We start from the raw sequence: 20,740 nt of genomic DNA on the forward strand, positions 1-20,740 counted from the left end.
GACACCATTTGATCAGCAGGACCTGGAGCAAGCCGACCCCTGCCAATCATACAGGAAAGGCTACAGGAGACAGATGGACCCTCAGATAGCCAGGCCCTATGCCATGAAGGCCTTTAAAGGTGCTAACCACCTGGAATTGCACCCAGAAACGGATTGGCAACCAGTGCAACTGATGAAGCATGCCCATTATTGCCCAGGCTTCTGCATTTTAGATTAGCTGCAGTTTGAGTGATCTTCAAGGGCAGCTACACATTGCAATAGTGTACAGATGATGCCTTTAGCTTCCATCTAATTAACTGTTCTGCAAGTTCTTTCACCATTCTGGATCATGTGCTTATGTATGTTTACTCTGGAGCCGCTTGTGTAGTATTTGGCAGTTATAGTTACAACAGACATGAGGAAAATGTTAGAATCTCAACAAGTTTAGGTCATGTCATTTGGGGGAATTAGCCTTCAGTGTATGGCCATATAAAAGCAAATGTATATGTTTTGTGGATTATAGGGCCCTAATCTCATTGAGGTATTTTAGAGGGTGTGTGTGTGTTTAAGAAATTGCAACTGATCTTTAACAATTTTATTCGTGGGAGGGAGCCAGTATTGCCCCTCCAAATTAATTTCATGTTCTGTGGGTACATTCACCTTCCAGTTCCTTTTTTGTTTCATAGTAATACACTGCTTCTTTCTTAACATATACAGAGAAATTGCAGCTATCAAGTCAGGTACCAGCTGTACAGTATAAACTCTGATGGCCATTGGTTGTCAAATACTTTCATTTCTCTCCAGAAGGTAAATAGAAAGATGATTCAAGACATGTTGAAAGGCACATTTGTGGCCAATGTAAATCCTTTTCCATTCTGATAGAAAAGCAAGAGTAGTCAGTGCAACCCTCCCTCCCTTTCCTGCCAGATGAGGTGAGTAGAAATAACTCTAACTTCTTACTAGCTCCGGAAGTTGCCAAAATTCAAATAATTGTAACTTGTATGTAGAGTTGGAAACTGTAGTGTGTAGTTGTTTTTACTATACATTTCAAGATAAATATTGCAGAAAGTGGCCTCCAAGATAAATAATATGCATCCAATTAAAATGGTGAGTCAAATTATGTAAAGGAGAGATGCATCACCCGTGGAGAATATGATATCCTCAAAATGCCTTTTTTGTGATCTCCATCAAACTTTTCAAGATCATGCACATATCTTCAGAACTTGATGACGGGATTTCCTATGTGTCTTTGGCAAGAAATTAACATAAGGTGCACTATCAGATAGTTTTAGCATTCCTAGAATAAAAAGGCAAAACAGAATGGTCCCCCACCCCCATTGACTATGCCCACTTGTATGATCTTTCAAAAAGGCATGAAGTCATAGTGATGGGAGAGTTTAATTACACTGACATCTCTTGCAAGAGAAATCTTGCCAAGCATGATCCCTCCAGGAAATTCCTCTGTTATCTTGCTGACTACTTTTGCTTTTAGAACGTGGAGGAAAGCATAAGAAGATCTGACTTAATACTAACCAACAGGGAAGAAACAGTTGGGGAAAAGGAAATATGGGGGGAAATGGCTGTTGAGTTCTTGATGTTAAGAGGAACTAAAACTGAGTATGGTCAAAGGCATACTTTGGACTTTAAAAAAGCAGATTTTAATAAACTCAGAGGATCCAATGGCAGAAGAAACTAATTGGAAAAAGATTGGTGGGAGTTCCTAAAGAAGAAAATATAAAAAACATAATTACAAACAGTTCCAATGAGGGAAAATTGGAGGACAGCTAAATAAGTCAATCTGGCTATACAAAAAGCTTAGTGAAGAACTGAAACCAACAAAGAACACATACAGGAAATGGAAAGCAGGTGAAGTGCCAACACTTCCTAACAGGTAGCCTGGAATTGTAAAGTGTGAGTGTCAGGAAAGCTAAAACTCATAATGACCTGAGGTTATCAAAGGATGTTATGAATCACAAAAAGGATTTTGTGTGGAGTCCTTGATGCTCTCTGAGTGCTGAGCTCATCTCAGCACTGATTATGTTACCTAGTTGGGTAATGAAATGTCTCCAAGCAAACAACCAAGCTCAGAGAGGACCAAAGACTTCAACCCTGAGCTATATATGTTCTTCTTTTGAAAAAGGATTTCTTTAGATGTTTTTATAATAAAACCAGTAAATATGCTAGTATTTATATATAAATACTTATATATAAATAAAGATGCTAGTAAGAGAGAAAATCTGTATTGCTCCTACTTTAATGATTTCCTGAGAAGTACTAAAAACCTGGTTGTTTTTCCAGGCCTTAAGATAGGATGGTTGTGTGGCCCCTATAGTTTCTCTGCTTTTGTGATACTCAGATAACGTTTTGGTCAGCTGTGTTTTTTATATATATGTTGTTGTTGTTTTCTTTTCCTTTTAACTGTAAGCCACTCAGAGTCATTGAGGAGTTGGGTGGCCTTGAAATCAAATATTTTTTTTTTTTCATCCAGAACTACTCAAGTCTTATGTATTCACAGTTCTGTACCTAACAAATGTTGAGAAATCTCATAGCTGTAGGCTAAACTAGGAAGTCAAAAACACATTCTGGAAGAAAGGAATGTCAAATGAAGTAACATTTACACACACAAATAAAAGGATGTGTAGTCATTGGGATTCAAGCTCAGTTTTAGGGAATCTTTAGAGAGTATGTGTTCTATCAGGCAATTGTGAAGAGCAAGATGAAGGGGCAAAGCTGAAGCTTGAGAATAATATAAACATGGTCAGGGAATACCTTATTATTTTGAATAAGTTTAAATTTCCAGGGCCACCTGAATGGCTTCCTAGGGTACTGGAGGGACTTGTTGGTTGTCTGGCTGAAGTTTTATGTGTTATCTTTGAAAAATCCTGGAGTTCTGATAAAGTGACAGATGACTGGAATAGAGGAAATGTCATCAACAAAAAGGGGGAACTGGAGAATCAAGTGAATTGTAGACTAAGAAGTCTAGATTGATACATGGGAAGACTTATAAGCACCTTAAAAAAAGTGTAGCAATTACCAGAAGTGCAGAATCCCAGATTATTTCACCCAATAGATGAACTATTGGGTGAAATAATCTGGGATTCTGCATAGAAGCCAACTTAATGTCTCCAAAAGATGCATCACTTCTCATTTTCATCCATAAGTACAATTGTGTTACTTATGATGCAAAGCAATACATGTCCGTTTAGAAGTTCTATTGAGGTTAGTGGGGTTAATTCCAGGAATAGGACTGAAATTTCCTTTATTTGACTTCATCTTTGCAATAAATAGTTAACTGGGGAAGTGGGGAGAGCTAGCTGGATGGCAGTTCCAGGTACTAAATTCCAGCACAGTTTGAAGGCAATAGGTTGGTGGTATTAAAACTCTGAGACAATCTTGATGCTTGGTGACAATGTGGTCACCTCCGTATAGTTTTCAAGATACAGGTAGTCCTCGATTAACAACAGTAATTGGGACTGGAATTTCCATTGCTAAGTGATGCAGTCGTAAAGCACAACATCATGTGACTGCATTGCTTAGCGACAGCAATCCCGGCAGTCCCTATTGCAGGCATTAAGCAAAAATCACAAGTTGTTAAGCGAGGACCTCATATGACTGCAACTTGCAACTTCCTGCCAGCTTCCCACAAGCAAAGTCAGTGGGGAAGCCAGCTGGAAGTAGCAAGTCCTGGGTGGCTCACAAGCAGGCCGGAGGACAGGTGAGTACCACAGAGTGAGGTGGGGGGGTTCCTGTGGCAAGTGTATGTGAGCTATGGGGGGATTGCTGTGGCACCATATGAGTGCATGCAGGCTAGGGAGGGGATGCTGCGGTGTGAGAGCAGTAAGGCGTATGTGATCTCTGGGATATACGAGATCCCAGGGATCTCGTACTCTGTAACAGGGCTCCTCAGGAGAGAAAGTGGCTGGAGCAACTTGCGACCTTCCCTGCTGGTTTCCCCATTGACTTTGCTTGTGGGAAGCTGGCAAGGTAGGTCACAAATGGCAAACATGTGACTGCAGGACTCTGCAACTGTTGTAAATGTGAGCCGATGGCCAAGCATTCGGATCACAATCATGGCTGTGGGGGTGGTGCAATGGCCAGAACTTCAAGGATCAGTCATAGATACCACTCGTTCAGCACTGTTGCAACTTTGAACAGTAGCTGAATGAGTGGTCGTTAACCGAGGACTACCTGTAGCAGGAAGCATTTTCTTAGGGTGAAGTTTAATTGACAAAGCTTTGATTTAACCAGGTACCTGTGTTTATTTTATAAGTCAATATTTGGCTATACTACTCTGGCAGGAAAAAAGAAGAAAATATTTGAGGGGGACTTTTTTCTAAGAATTTCTGGCAGCTTTGGTGCACTAAATTGTGAATTGTTCTTTTACACTTCTATCAACATTTTTAAAAGGCACCTAAATGATGGTATGCCAATTAATTTAAAATTAATAATTTTAACAGGTTGCAACTGTATTCTGTCCCCAAACTGAACATGTACATAAACACACAGCCTTCTGTACACATGTTTCTGGATGTTTTTCCCTTAAGGATATTGGAATTACACCAGTCAGTTGTGAGGCCTAAGCATGGAGCTAAATCCAATTCTCTGCCTCTCCTTCCAAAAACTCTCCCCTACAGTTGCCTCATTTGGGCAGTTTCCATATCTCCATCCAATTACTTGGCTTTCAGTTGGATTTGATTCATATTATTCATTTGCAGCTTTTATAATAAATTAATAGGCACCGGCTAATATTAATAATATATTGTGCAGAAGTGGGAAACAGATTAAGTGTGGAAATGATCTTGGTGGTCTATGCATTATTTTTAACCCCCAACCCCGCTTAGCTGGTATGTATCAGCTATTAATGTTACAAGTTGTCAGTTATTGTACGCTGGTAACAGTGAGAATTTGTTTCCCATATTTCTGTTTCATGTTTTCTTTTTAATGTTTTTATATCAAATCTATCAAACTATTAGGTAAACTTACTGTAAAGCTTTAACATAAATCTCTTCACTATCATCTACAGAATTTAAAACTTTGTAATATGAATACTCTCTTAAATACTTTGCTGCAAATTTATGTTATAATATGAAAATTAGAGGAAACACACATATGCAAAACCAACACTTCGTTTCCTCTTTTTTTTTCATTTTTAGAGAAAATTGCATAAAATAGACATGTGTCTGGCCCGGTTATGAGTCTCTGTTTTTAATGGAAACAGGATAGGCTGTCTGTCATATAGATGGCGCCTATCTGGAGTTCTTGCAAACTGGTGAGAGGGGGGATGTGCAGTTTAAAAATAAATCCAAATGGGTTCAACCAGTTCCACAATACAAACAGTGGCAGTATATCAGATGTTCATCTCCTGGGTTCTTTTATGTGTTGATATTATACCCGCAAATGTTTTATTAATACTGCCATTCTCTGGAATTCTCATTTCTAAACGGTTTCCGTCCTACAGTAATCAAATACTACTCAACTGTTACTGGATTTCTCTTTCTCTCTCCCTCCCCCTCCCAATTTACAGCATGATGTCTCTCAGACCCTGCTCAAAGCCACCCTGGACAGTGTGGTAGAGGAATGTGTCAGCTTTGTAGGAGTTGATATTAACATCTGCTCAGAAACATTGTTAAGGTGAGCCTGAAGACTTTCACGGTTTCAGTTAGATAGTTTTAAATCACAGAGAATTTGTCCAGTGGTTCTATATCTTTTGACTACTACCTTGGACCTTAATTTTTTATTCCTGTGACTGCCATGCTTGTTCTGTAAATGGAATCACTTTCCATGAGCAGAGCCAGAGTTGAGACTGTAGCCAGACATAATGTCAAATTTTTCTTTATTACTTAGCAGTGAATGTACACACCTGAATGCTCTCCCACTTCCTGGCACCAGCAGCACAGCCAAATCAGAAGTAGCCATCTAGGGCTTGTTTCTGGCATAGCCATTTGTAAAATGCATTTCTTTACTACAAGATTTATATCCTGCCCTCATTCATAAGACTCTGGGCAGCTGTCAGCCCAATGTATAGGCCAGACCAAGAAATCAAACCAAATGTAATTTAAATATAAGCTCAAGTACAGATAAAATCAGACTTAAGAGCACCATCTTTGCCACCTTGCAAGCCAGTAATGGGGGAAGGGGGGGCATCAAGACCTTGGGAGGGGAACTATTTCAAAATGATGAAGCTGCCACCAAAAAGGTCTCTCTTCTGTGTGCATGGTTCAGATGCTGCAAGTAAGCCAGAAAGAAGCTATTTCCAAGATGGTCAGCAGGGAAGTTTATTGAGGCAGGAATTACTTTGTGGAATCCATGCTTATTTTCCTTTGGCAGGGCTTTCCTGGGCTGCTTGGTTTTTTCTTTGATTCCTATTTCTGCTGATTTTCCTGAAATTATCCTGAGCAGCCTATAATCTCCCAAATCCCTTTTTAAGAATGGGTGTCACATTAGCTACCTTCCAGTCTTCTGGCCCAATTTTTTTGCTGAAGGGTCAATAATTTCACCTCTGGGGCTCTTTAAGAACTCTTGGGTGGATGCCATCAGGATCTGGTGAGCTGTTCCTGTGCAGCCTCTCAGAATGTCCTAGAATAACTTATCTTGTTTCCTCAATTTGCTTTATTTGTCTGAATTCCCTCCTGATAAAGTTAACACCGGCTCAGATAACTTTCCTATGCAATTTTATATCATATGCATATAATTCATTCAGAGTTTCTCTGCAGTCTCTTGAACTTTCATTTCACTGCTGTGGTGTCTGATGACCCAAGCAGTTTTCTGCTTTGAATATATTGATAGAGGGTTTTGTTGTTTCCCTTAATGTGTTTTTGTCTTACAGTCCTCGACTTCCATTTTTGCATTATTATCACATTACTGTTTTTCTGTCCAAGTTAATGTTCCTTTTTGTTCTTGAATAAGATTTCCATTTCTTGAAGGAAGCTTTCTTAACTTCTATAGCTTCCTGGAAATTGCTAGAAAGCCATGCTGGTCTTTTTGTGGTTAAACCTTTCTTACATTGTAGAATACATTCCAGCTGGGCATCAATCATTGTGGCTTTAAATTACTTCCAGAAATTATGAAGAGATTAGGCCCTCATTACTTTTCCTTTCAGTCTGTTTTTCACCAATGCTCTGCATTTTTCAGTAGTTCCCTATTTTATAGTCAAATGTGACTCTGTTTGCTGCTTCCCATTTTTATGTATGTTGAATGTAACAGCATTGTAGTCACTGTTTCCTGTAGGTTCCATAACACTTATATCTCGCCCCACATCACAGTGTCTTATGATCAAATCATCTACAACCAAAAGCCCTCCACCCCCGGATTAAAATCTTTGCTATTAGACTCCTCACCTAAGAATTGAGCCTCCCCTGTAGCAGTGTTCTCTTTTCCCAAGACTTCTCTTCTCCCTAATGGCAAGTAAGTTTTTATCTTGGGAGTGGGACAAAGTTACCACATCCCAAAAGATCTCTTCTATATACCAGTCTGACTCTCTAACCATTTTTAGCTCAGCCAGCTTGATTTTAAGGGAACTGACTTGTTTCCTGAGATCCAGGGCTCATTGCATTAAGCATAAACCCATAGGCCCAATAGCAGATAGTTCCTGCATTTAATACTCTGCATTAACTGGAAAATACTTTATCCCCTGCTGGTTTTCTACCTTCATATTCATTATTGTTGGCAGCTTGGTTTTGTTCTTTTTGAGGAACTGTTGGACTGAAAAGTTAGTCTTACGTTATGATTTTACAGAATATGGAAACTTGGCTTCCTCGCAGTCACTAAACTCACCTTGGTGCTTAGTTTTTGGAGTTGGGAAGTGAAGTCAGTGTGTTCCTCCTCTGCTAAACTCCTCTGTTTCAGTTTGCCCTCCTATTAATTCATCCTGGTTGCTAGCCCCCAAGTATGTCTCCTCCTACTACACAATGTCTTTATTAAACATAAGTGTGGTATGAGTCTGAAACTTTATAGCGATGTATGCAATCAACACTTATGCTTTGTGTATTAGTAAAACTGCACCATTCTGTATTATTGACTGAAGAAGCCAATCCTTGAATGGAGCTCACTTCTATAGCTGAGCAGCTACAGTGAAGCTTAGCACTAAATTTTAAGATGACTTTTTTTCCAATCATCCTAGAACAAGCAGTATCTATATTATGTTGCTTTCATATTACTTATTGCTTCCTTTTATCAAATGTAATTCCAAATCTCCTTTTATTATGCTTCTTAGACATATTGCAGGACTGAATGCCAACAGGGCTAAAAATATTATTGAGTGGCGAGAGAAAAATGGACCATTTGTCAATCGGGAACAGCTTAAAGATGTCAAAGGATTGGGGCCAAAATCCTTTCAACAGTGTGCTGGCTTTATCAGGATCAACCAGGAATACATCAGAACATTCTGCAGGTAATATAAAAAGTGTGGGGTTGATCATTTATTTTCCACATGGAAGCAGAGATTTTGGTAAAAGAAAGACCCCAGTAGACAATAGGTTGTCTTGAGAGTCTGTACTCAGGTACCGAAAAGTAATTTGTAGTCTGCCGTTTAGTCAACTATGGCATAAGAGGTTTAAAAGAATGGTAATGTGATGTAGGGAATAGAGTCCTAGATTCACATCTCAGTTCAGCTGTGAAGTTCATAATTCAGGATGTTAATTACTATCTCTTGGCATAAAGAAATAAACGAGGGAGACAAGGCATTCTTTTCCCATTGAGCTTCCACTCCTCCCACCTCCCATCCATCCTCATCAACCGCCATATGGGAAGACTTGCTGAGTTGTTATATGTTGATACCATTTGTTTTGGATTTGCGAAATAGTAAATGTTACTTATGAGTCACCTTGGAAGGATTTGTATCCTAAATGATGAAGTATTGATCCATCTAACTCTAATAAATATTGCTTCCTTTGACAAAGAAACTCTAAAATATAATAAAAGTAAATTTGAGGAGGTGGAGTCATATTATAGAAAAAACTTCCAGAGAAATTCTATTGGGAGTTGAGAGAGAAAATAAATGGAAACAGAGTCCCTTCCTCTTTTCTCTCTTCCTTTTCCACATCATCCCACCCACATGTTGCAGCCCTCAATAGTAATAACTACCATAGACATTTTTGCATGTTGCTATGTCTCACAGTGACATTTTGACTTTGGCCCAGCTACAGATATTTGCTGGCAAGTAAAGACTATATGTCATAATAAAGTTTCTCATCATTTCCAAGGAAAGAAACAGCAAATGACAGTTCAATTAAATTTTAAGCAGAACAGAAATATAATAGCAATTTGATTGAACACACTCTGGAACTAAGCACAGGGGCTCATTTTAGAAGCTGAAGGTTGACCCAACCTTAGATATCTTAAAGACACCACCTCCCCCACCCCATATTAATACCTTTGAGCTTGCTGCACCAGCCAGCCTAAGATATCTTATGAAGCTGTACCTACCTTTGAGGCAGTTGGTATAGTCTACACAGAAGGAAAAAAAAATGTAGGACAGTGCAATGAATTCTGGCTCTCATCTTGATACACATGTTTTTAATATATGGAGTCATATCTTCCAATCTAAGATTGGTCTTGGACTTCAATGAAAAGACATAAAAAATAAATAAAAATATAAGTTGATAATAGCTCTGTGCACGCACCACTTGTGGCTGTGTAATAGTAAGTTTATAAGTGAAGTTTTCTTTGGCATATAGGGTGGGATATAAGATACAACAACTGTGCACAATATAAGAAAATAATAAAACACTGATTCAACATATCAAGATTTTAAGCCAACGAACTCACCCACACAAAAGCAGAGAAAAAGAAAAGTGATCTCAGTTATCAAGAAAAAAGCAGAGGGATTCCCAGTCTGATGTCTGAACCTTTTATAGGAAACATATGAATCTATCTTATAATAATTCTAACCATTGTCTGTTAGCTTTGTATTGGCTATACAGACCAGCAATGTCATTTCAAGGCTTTTCTGAGGCTACTTTAGGTTGTCAAAAATTGAATCTGGTGCCCTCAAAATACAAGCCATGGGCTCTACAATTGCACTGTGCTCCATGAACTGAAAATGTTGTGAGGTGAACCAAAGCCTCTATGCATTTTTACCCTATGCTCTGTGCTTGAAATATTGAACCTATTTTTTTAAAAAAAAATTCTGCCCAATTCCAAGTGAGATTGACACAAATACCAATATTAAATTAAAGCTCTTTGGTTCCGCTATATGCAGAATTTTGAAGATTTGTTAATTATAAAGCTCATGCTCATTTGTTAGTGTTATCTGCAAAATTTGTATATTGAGTTTGAGGTTTTGTAGCTTTGCTCATTGGGCAGGAGCAAAAAAGATACATACAATGGTCACTAGTTTAATGATAATAATATCCTTTTCTCTTACAATTTTGAACCTCAGTCAACAGAATGAGCTTGCAGCTGGGGGTCATAAAGCAACCACAAATGAGAAGCAGTGTAAAAAGAAAACCAAGGCTGGAGCAAATGTCATTCAGCAGCCAAATCCTTTGGATCAAACGTGCATCCACCCTGAATCATATAATATTGCAATGAGGTAAGCAATGAAAAAATGAATCTACAGTTAGATCTTTCAACTTTTAATCTGGGAAGAATTTTTTTCCAAAAAACTCTTGGAAGCAGGGCTCTGAATATACTAATAATGATGCTATAATGAAGGTTAATTAAGTTCTAGATAGGCTTGTTCTCTTCCCTCTGTGTAACCTGGGCCCCCAGTATCCATACATGAACCAGTCCATTGACTTGATTAATTGAAGTATTTTCTGTTATTATAATTTTATAATTCTGATATGTGTGTAATTTTTTTTTGCATTCATTACCTTATGCCAATTCAAACATGCAATCTAATATGTCATAACTCAAGAAGTAGGCACAAGGAAAGTTTAAGATGAATTATTTTGAAATTCAAATATTTCCATTTTCAGTTAATGAAAAGATAAATTAAAAACAATGTAACTAATGAAAAGATAATCTGTAAGAAATTGTATGAAATAGAGTGAATTGTCTATTAGCACTCTTTTTTTTTTCATTTTCCAATTTTTTTCATTGGCTTCAATAAACTGAAAAAAGCACGCTAGTTTGTTTGGAGCTCACTCCTTTCACTTGAAAAAAACAATGTTATCATTCCCAAACAATTTTCACAATAACAATATACTGGTAACTTTTACCCTTTTCCACATACCTTATAAAAATCAGTGTATCTTTTTAATATACCAGAATAACCCGAAAGCATATAAAGTGTCAATTGATAACATATTTGGACAGAAAACCTGCTGTTTCATTTTTTTTTATTCCTCAAAAAGTAAGTACAAAATTAGAAATATGGAAGTGTTACCAATCAAAAATGGATCGTACAGGTATGAAACATGAAGTGGAGCTGCAAGATTTTTAATATAATTCCCAACTCAGGCACAGGTCATTTTTAAACAAATGTTAGTAGCAGTTCTGTGTTAAATGTCCTTCTCTTCCCTTTTAGATATTTATGTTTCTTTTGCAACATATGTTTTTATGATGCTTGCAATCGATGTAAAGTTCATTATAACCAATTTGGAGGATATAAACTGTAGTGGTAATGCAGTTTGATATTATTACATTTATTTGTGCTGAAGCTAGTATATAATTCCTATAAGCATATAGAAACTTTCATTTCTAATATTTTATTGCTTTCAGTGGGCGGTATATTTTAAGACAGGGCTCCTGCAATGTTAATCAGGTACTGAGTGTTAATTCGGATAACTGAAGCCTAATTTACCTATAGAAATGGCAATACTTAGAAAGCTCCTGGATTTCTGCAGCTGCAGTTCAGTCCCAGGAAAAATGTGTCTGGTTTAAGGAGATTCAAATGAGTGCCCTGTGACCTCCCCTATTCATTCCAAAGCATCTTTTTGATTTTGAATATGCAGTGCTTTGCAGCTCTAAAATTGATATACCACTCTTCTTTTGGGTGAAAGTCTGTATAGAAATAGTATAGCAGCAGTAGTAGTGATTATTACTGTTGTTATCATTATCTGCACCTATTTGGCAAGATTTTTTTTTGTTTCTGATATCTGAATGAATGTCAGCTTGGAAGCAAAATGGGATCTTCCAAAAGTAAGATGATTAAATGCTTTGAGGTGTAAACATCTGTGAATAAAACAACCTTTATTGAAACATCAAAAACTTGCTTGATAAGAATAAATAACTGTATAGAGTGCTGATCGCTGCTGAGTCTACAAAGAGAGAAGGATAAACTCTGAAGAGTAAAAGTGGAACAACTGACTTCTTATAGTAGTCCCTTGTGGATGCAGCATAATCCTCAGCATGTTTACACAGAAGTAAAAGTATTTGAGTACGGGGTGGGAATTTTCAACTGATGCCAATTTCCTCCTAATGATTTCAGTAGAAATAGTTTCATCAGGATTGCAGCAGTGAAATTGGAGTTAAATTCCCTTTCTATACTTATTCTGATCCTATTCATTATCAGTTAATATTAGATCCAAAGACACATTTAATGCCAGATGTCATCTTGCCTTCTGAGCAGACATGCTTAGAATTACATAACATGTGTCCTTCAGGGATCCATTGTTGCAACTTTTTCCATGCACATTGTCATAGATACATCATTTTAACTCTGTCAGAAAGGGTGGGGGAAGATTTTAACAGTTTATTGTATGCAGCATAATCCTCAAAGCACCTCCTTGACAACACCCACTGTGTTTCTGACATGCCCAAGTAATTAGGAGCCAGAGAAACAACCAACTAGAATTTATGTCATCTGGCAAGCAGCATATGCTTGGTTACTAGATAACTCCCCAAGACTTTCCGGTTCTTTTCAGTTTATAAGAATTCAAACTAATGTAATAATGGATGTATGTTGAACAGAAGGAAGTAAATTCTATTTCTGAGAATCAAACCTATGTGGTATAATAGTTACCTGGAGTTTTTATAGCTACTATTCAAATAGTTTCTAAATTCCAAGTTGTAGGCCCCACACAATTAGAATTGCATGCACTGTATCTGTTGGCCCATACTCACACCCCATGCATTCAGCTCTGCCTTCCTTCACACACTGAGGGAGTATTTTCTGAAGCAAGAAGTTTCTCTGTTTGTGTTGGTTTCCTGCACAGTTTCCAGTCATGATGGTACAAGATCTGAATCCATTTTCAGGCATTACTGGAATTGAATAACAACTACAAAAGTCTCTTATACAGCAGTTGCTCATTCTCCAGTGCTGGAAATATGGCAGAAATGGGAAGCATAACAGGAAAGATGCAGAAGTTGTTCCCATCCCATGCAATTCTACTGGTATTGGAGCAAATACTTGAACAGAGTACCGTTAATTCAGATTTAGTAGAGAAAGTGTATGGAAGATGTCAGGACAGCAGAGTCTCGTGACTGACCACTATAGAAATGTGTAAAACAAGTAAATACAGACAGTCTGCTGAAGCTCAGTTCATGGCAGCTCCTTTCACGTTCAAAAACAAATACTTAATGAAAATAACAACTAACAATTTGGGGATTCAGAATTGTTTCCAAAGATCCAATTAAAACTGCAGGCTCAGTTGCAAACAATGGTTAGTACACTTCTCACAAATGACCAATATGATTAATTTATCTTCAAAATAAAACCCCATGTGTCATTTATGTAATTACTCATAGAAGACACTACAGACAGCATACAAAGATTATTAATTTTAAAAGTAGTAATGCTGAATAATTAGGGGTACACAAAATATTTGAAACCACTATTATAAAGACTGGGCCTCTTTATATTAAAATTAATATGTGAGCTTTCTATACTTAATTTTTATATTAAATCTAATGTTTTCAAATTAAGCACAATTATTCCCAAGTGTTGATTTTTCTACACAGTTTTAACATATAGAGTATTATCCTTAAAATCCTGAAAAGTACCTTAATAATATACAGGTAGCCCTCATCTAATAACCACTGGTTCTGCGACCGTTCAAAGTTACGACGGCACTGAACAAGTGGTACTTACAACTGGTCCTCGAAGTTTTGGCTGTCCCAACACCCCCATGGTCACAAGATCACAATCTGGGCACTTTGCAACCGGCTTGCATTTATGGCGGTTACAGCATCCCGCAGTCCCGTGATCACCATTTGTGACCTTCCCTGCCAGCTTTCCACAGGCAAAGTCAATGGGGAAGCCAGCAGGGAAAGTCGCAAGTTGCTCCAGTAAGTCACTACACTCTCCCCCACCTGGCAGCAGCTGGCCCCACCACATTCGTGCCTCGCTAGCCACCCGCACACCTTCCCCCGCCCAGCAGCAGCCATCCCCTGTCTGGCTGCACTTGCATCTCACCTCGTGGAACACCTACACCCACCCTGCCCAGCAGCAGCCTCTCCCAGAAGTAAGATGCAACCTAACCGCCCAGAGTCCCCTTTTCGGGAGAGATGGGTGGTGATAGAAATTTGAAAAACAAACGAACAGACAAACAAATAAATATCTTAGCATCTTTTATTACTGTAATAGGCAACATCCAATGCTGCACAATTGAAAGTTAGATTGCAAAAGCGAGCCTTCCTATTCCCATCTGCCTACCTTGCCTCCTACATCCAAATAAAGAGCTGAGAAGCCCAGTACAGTTAGAGGCAGATATAACCCATAGTTGGGCAGAAAAATACCCTTACCGAGGTCAGATTTGGGCTTCTTTCACTGCAGTCCCAACACTAAATCCCAAGCCTCCTATAGAGACCCTCTGGCACTCAAGAAACGCCTTTCTGAGAGCAGCAGGAAAAGTAACCTCCCAGAGTTGCTCTTAGTGAGATGGGTGGTCATGAAATATGAAATATAAATAAAGAAATAAAGAAATAGGAAGGAAGGAAGGAAAGGTAGAAAGGCTTCCTTTTCATACTTTATCTAGAAAGCAAGCAGAAATGCACTTGTAGAATGGAATATAACTGGAGGAATTGTATTTTTACTATTTAAATTGCAGCTAGTTAGTTATTTTTTGGAATAGACCAGTTATACCTTTTGCATAGTTTTAGACATACAGTAGTTCCATCACACTGTTTAAACCAAGGACATTTCAAAAGTATGTCTTAAACTAGCCTCTTTCATTCTGCTTAGCAGTCAGTATTTATCAACATTTTTGGAGCATCTGTGACAGTAATTGCACTCAGATGTCTAGACTACAAGAATAATTAGCCTATTTGCTGTATCAAACATGGTCATTGTTGGCAAATCTTTAACCTATAGAAACTTCTCTGGAAATGGCAATTTTCATTCATCCCAATGGATGTTCAAGCCTATTCTTTAAAAAACTGTAACTTGAACTGACATTTCCTTTTATTATCTAAGCTTCAACATATTCACCTAGAATGTAACATAATGAATTATGAAAATAAGTATCAACATACAGATTACAGTGAATGTCCAAAATGTGATGAATGCTGGTATTTGCATGAGAATATTGACACTCTCAAATAAAATTTTATAAAGTTGCAGTTCTGTAATAACTTACTTAAAAATAAACAGTAGCACTGTTATGTGTCTAGTATTACATTCCTAAAAATTAACTTCTGCACCTACCTATCGAGAAGTAAGCTCCATTTGATTCAATAGGGCTTACTTCCACATAATAGCACATAGAATTGCAGCCTAAGTATCTAAAACCTCCAAGATGCATTGATGAATATTAAATATACTTAACTGAGAATGTGAGCCAAAAAAAAAGTGGGGGGAAATATACATTTCAGGTATTTTCTCCATTATTTGCATTTATATGTAGATTGTCAGTATTAACAGAATTAGGATATTCATTGAGAGTTCGATAAAAAGAGTTTACAATTTAACTTCTAACAATCATATTTTAATTTGTATTTCAACATTTAACATATGATTTCACAAAGTTTAAATATTTATCTGTGTAGTATGTCTTAATTTTAAAAACGTACATGTGTGAGTTTTATATTGAATAGTGTGAACAATAAATTTTTAAATGTAATTTATCATTGGCAAGCGCCTACAAATAAAAATGGCGTGCATAAGAGGAGGGATAGTTATTTGTTTGTTTGTTTGTTTATTTATATTTCAAATTTAGTTACTGCTCATCTCACTCAAAGAGCAACCCTGGGCAGTTTACAGTAAAACCAGAATAAATAATCATTAAAATACAATACAATAAAACCATATTTATCATCATTCCTGTCATTTGCTTTCAAAATACAGGGAACTGGAAGCTCTCCATTAGCATTCTTATGTCAGCTTCAGTATACCAATCGTTCCACCCAACAAAAAAATAAAGGAAGGCAGAGAGAAGTAGTTGCTTATGGCATTTTCCTTCCTTTCTTATAGCGTAGCATAGCATAGCATAGCATAGCATAGCATAGCATAGCATAGCATAGCATAGCATAGCATAGCAATACTGTATTGTTCCATTTTCTGTGACCTTGGTGTAACTGCAGATGTTTTTCTACATCCAAAAGCATTTGCTTTGTTCTTAGCAATGACATTTAAAAATAGAGGAGGTCAATATGCATTACCGCTGAGATGGAGTTTTGTGTTTAATATTGATTTCTCTTCCAAGTGCCCTCCAAGCCTGTTTATTTGGGTGAAAATTATCTATGAAATATGTGACACGAGGGAGGGAGGGAGGGAGGGAGGGAGGGAGGGAGGGAGGGAGGAAGGAAGGAAGGAAGGAAGGAAGGAAGGAAGGAAGGAAGGAAGGAAGGAAGGAAGGAAGGATCTACATTCACTAAGAACACAGTTGACATAGGAATGACTGTTTTCCCGAAATCAAACATGGCTCTAAAAGTGAACAAGACAGTGGAATTGTTTCTCTGAATATAGATTTATAAGATTGACTTTATTAATTCTGAGCTTGGCTACATATTTTTAAAATAGTGGCGGAAACCTAATTAATAGCAAGCTGCTCAGAAAGAAAATATATGTATTCGTACAAATTTTATGCAGTAGTTGGTGTACATAGCAATATTTATTTATTTATTATTCAAATTCCTGCTGTGGTGAAATTTAATAGGAAGGGAAATCCTGTTCGCCATTCTGAACAAACCTTCACTCTCCTTCTCAGGTAGGCAGATTGGTCAGGAAAAAACAGGGGAACTTTCCCCAACATTTTAAGCTTACTGCAATAAACTGGAATTTTGCCATGGAAAGGTATCAACATATAACAAGGAAAGAGGCCTAAATCAAATATAATTTGCCATTAAACTAAGTAGAAATAGACATTGTTAGGTAATGAAAGACCTAGGTTTCCAAAGATTGAGTTAAGACAATACTAAACAGTTAACTTAAGTAATGTAAACTATATTCCTAAAGTTCTCCAGCTCAGTACTCATAGTGTAGGAATGCTGTATTTGAAGGTCCATTTGCAGCTATAAGAATTTACCTGTTTATGTCCCTGCCAATAAGATCTATCAGATTGGAAAGCAAAGGGCTTTTCAATAGTCTGGCCTTATGGAATATTGTTCTATTCTAGGTTTTACCTGCTATTTTAAAATTGGTCTGAGATCTGAATGTTGCAGTCTATGGATGTTGGTCTATACTATATTACACTTCTTATGTTTGTAACTATTTCTGAGATACTTTACTTGTTTATTTATATTGGAATTAGATTTTAATGCTTTAATTTTAGTTAAAGGTAGATATATGTGCATTGACAGATTTTGTGCTGTTAAAGATGTTTGACTAGGATCTAGGAAATCTAGGTTCAATTCTGTCCTCACCAATGGAAGTTCACTGGGTGACCTTGGCAGAGTCATTATCTTCAGCCCAACTTCTCCCATAAGATTAGAATCATAGAGCTGGAAGGGGTGAGATAGGTCATAAAGTCCATCCCCTCGGATGGTGAGGCCAGCCAGGTAAGTCTTTGAAATTGATCCCCTTGCCTTGTATCAGTTAGCCTAGCCACCATGTTTTGCACCAGATTCAATCTGATATGCCCAGCTGGAGGTGACAGAACTGACAACTAGTACGCTACCCTTAATTGTTGGAAATCTCTCTTTGTTACTACCTGCAAATCCAGTGACCACTGGTGATCATGGAGCACTGCAGGCATGCAGTGTAACTTTATGGAGTGTAACTTCATCCAAAACATTCCTACACTGTGTTAGTCATCTACCAAAGTGACCAAAGCAAACTATATGCTGGCTGAAAGCCTGAATTTTAACAATATTTGGGAAAGATAATTAAATTTGACGATAATTTTTTTAAAATAATAGCTATTTAAATAATAGCTTGCTATCCATTAAAAAAATATGTGCAAAGCTCTGGCAAGGTTTCTAACAGGAGTCTGAATTGTGGTGGTGTTATTTACTTTCCACTCTTCAAATATATTTTTCCAGGGTAGCTTTGCAGTAAAATATAGAACTATAGCAATAAAACAGCGGTCATGACCACATAGATTTGAAAGGAAACATCAGAAGTACTTTATGGTTATTTTTGCTTTTTGTTTAATAGAAAGGCATTGTTCATTTTTAAATTGTTTTACCATTGCATCCTCTTATATTTTTACATCAAAATGGAAATAGCCTCAAATTTTAAATATATGTTGACTTAATTCTCAAAACAACTTATTAAAATGTGCCAACCTCCATAAAACTTTACACACTCCATGTCATTTCATATTTTAATGTTTTAATTGAGTAGTCTAGTTGTTAAATAGATTAAAATTTGTTAAACTCTAATTCAGATAGTTCTGAGGCTCAAAGTACAGGTAGTCCTCATTTAGCGACCACAGTTGGGACCAGCAACTTGGTTGTTAACCAAAGCATTCGCTAAGTGAAACTTAGACTGTGCTTACAATCTTACTTCAGCTTTCCTTTGCTTTACAGACCTGCAAAGGCCATAAATGTGGACATAAATGCAGATATTGGTCACAAAATTACCTTTTCCTAACTGTGAACAGTCGCTAAACAAGGACTACCTGAAATTGCTTATGGACAAAAATGCCTTAAGCAAGTCTATATGTTATTAATTATTCATATGTCTGAATCTCTTTTGCAGTATTTTTGTGCATCTCCCTCTAATCCACATGACTGTAATTGTGGATAACAAATGGCTTGTTCTTATTAAATTAATGCACAGCTCTGGTGGCATATGTGTGAATATATATAATCATGTACAGTATGCATCATATGCATTTCCAACCATAATGAGGTTGCATTTTCAATCTTGGTATAAAAAATCCCAGTTTGTGAATAAGACAAAATTTTATAAGCTGCTTTCAGTAAATACATGTTATTTAGACTAGCATTCCTGAACCTCTGCATTCTTTAATATATGTGTGTCAACTCACAGAATTCTTACAATATCACGCTGTTTGAGATTTCTGATCATTGATGTCCACCTATACAGGGAGGACCAAATCTGAGGAAGTCTGATTTAGATAGTTCTGTGTCAGCTGATTTAGGCAATTGGGCCATGAGAATGTCAGCTCACAGGATGCTGTCACATTACATCTGCCAAGTTAATCAAAGCTTAGACAGTGTTTGCCTGCACTAGTGTGGCAGTGCCCAACTATCTGCACTAAAATTCAGCCATGCCCTCTCTGGTCATACAGTGAGGTCACTGAGAAACATTTGGATGATGATGATGATGATGATGATGATGATGATGATTATAGAGCATAGGAAGTGTTAAAAGTTCTCAAGAGTTAAGCACTGTGGAAAAAGAATTATGTTAAGGGTTGTACCTCAGGAAGGGTGGCCAAAAACCACACCAAAACTCAGAATTTTACTGCTGAATCCTGGGGAACTCTGAAGGTTGCAGATTGGGAGCTGGGGAGCATAATTTGCCTAATCCTGATTTACAGTATTAAGGAGATCAAAATACAAACAGCTTCTTTACATTTGCTATGACGTTACTTCTGAATTAGCAACTGGGCAATGCAGAAAGAATGCCTTTTGTCTGTGTCATTCCAGAGCTGAAAGATGTCCTTATTAACTCTCGCCTCTGAATTTAAACCTATTAGCTTTTTTGTTTTTAAGTCTACCTATTCCATCTCAGCTGAATTAAATAAGGAAAGGCGTACACTAAACTTTGGATTGTAATGCAGAGAAATTGTGTGCTGCATTTTTCTTCAAAGTCAATGACAATTCATCTGGCTAATTCTTGTTACTTTGTAGATGACACAGCTAATATTCAGAAGGACAGAAATAAATTTCAGAGTGATCTTGACAGGTTAGAGAAGTGGGCTGAAAATAGAAAATGGAATTTAATAGTGATAAATGTCTTTTTCATTTTGGAAAAAGAAATCAAATGCCTAGAGAAACGACAACTGAGGGGGACATAGTAGCAGTTTTCAAGCAACTACAGAGGTGTCACATTTAAGAAGTTCAAGACCTTTTGTTGCTGCTGCTGCTGCTGTCCCAAAGTACAGGACACAGATTAATGGATTTCAGTTAGAGGAAGGCAGATTTGAATCATGAGTTATTTATTAAAATAATAAAGGCGGGATAAAAATTAAATAAACAATAAACAAACAAAGTTCCTAATAGTAAGAACCTTTCAGCAGTGGAATCACCTACCAAGGGAGGTGATGAACTCCTTTCTCTGGATGAGGTCAAGCTGAAGTGGAACAGCCATCTTCCAGGACAGTGCAGAGTTCCAGCTCAAGTGCTGGCATCCACATACGGCGTTTCTGCTGCAGCTATTCGTTCCTGGGGCCAACTAATTATTCATGAGGTCACAGTGTGAAGTCAAGAGGGGAGGAGTTGCTCACCACTCCTTGCACGTTGAGATCCACACGCAAAGGTATCACGTGAACTTTCCCCAAATAATTAATTTTGCATTGGGAAGGTT

At 37.4% G+C, this 20,740-nt stretch overlaps 1 protein-coding gene across 1 annotated transcript in view; it reads left to right on the forward strand.

Annotated features, from left to right (window-relative positions):
• The window catches only part of SRBD1 (S1 RNA binding domain 1), a 205,439-nt gene that overhangs the window by 173,393 nt on the left and 11,306 nt on the right, over positions 1–20,740 (forward strand). The window contains exons 16-18 of the mRNA XM_063302803.1: positions 5,504–5,610; positions 8,192–8,368; positions 10,358–10,510. Of these exons, the coding sequence (XP_063158873.1) occupies positions 5,504–5,610; positions 8,192–8,368; positions 10,358–10,510 (437 nt within the window). The remainder of the gene's footprint in view (positions 1–5,503; positions 5,611–8,191; positions 8,369–10,357; positions 10,511–20,740) is intronic.

The sequence above is a fragment of the Candoia aspera genome, chromosome 1, assembly GCF_035149785.1.
Source record: "Candoia aspera isolate rCanAsp1 chromosome 1, rCanAsp1.hap2, whole genome shotgun sequence".
NCBI classification, from domain to species: domain Eukaryota; kingdom Metazoa; phylum Chordata; class Lepidosauria; order Squamata; family Boidae; genus Candoia; species Candoia aspera.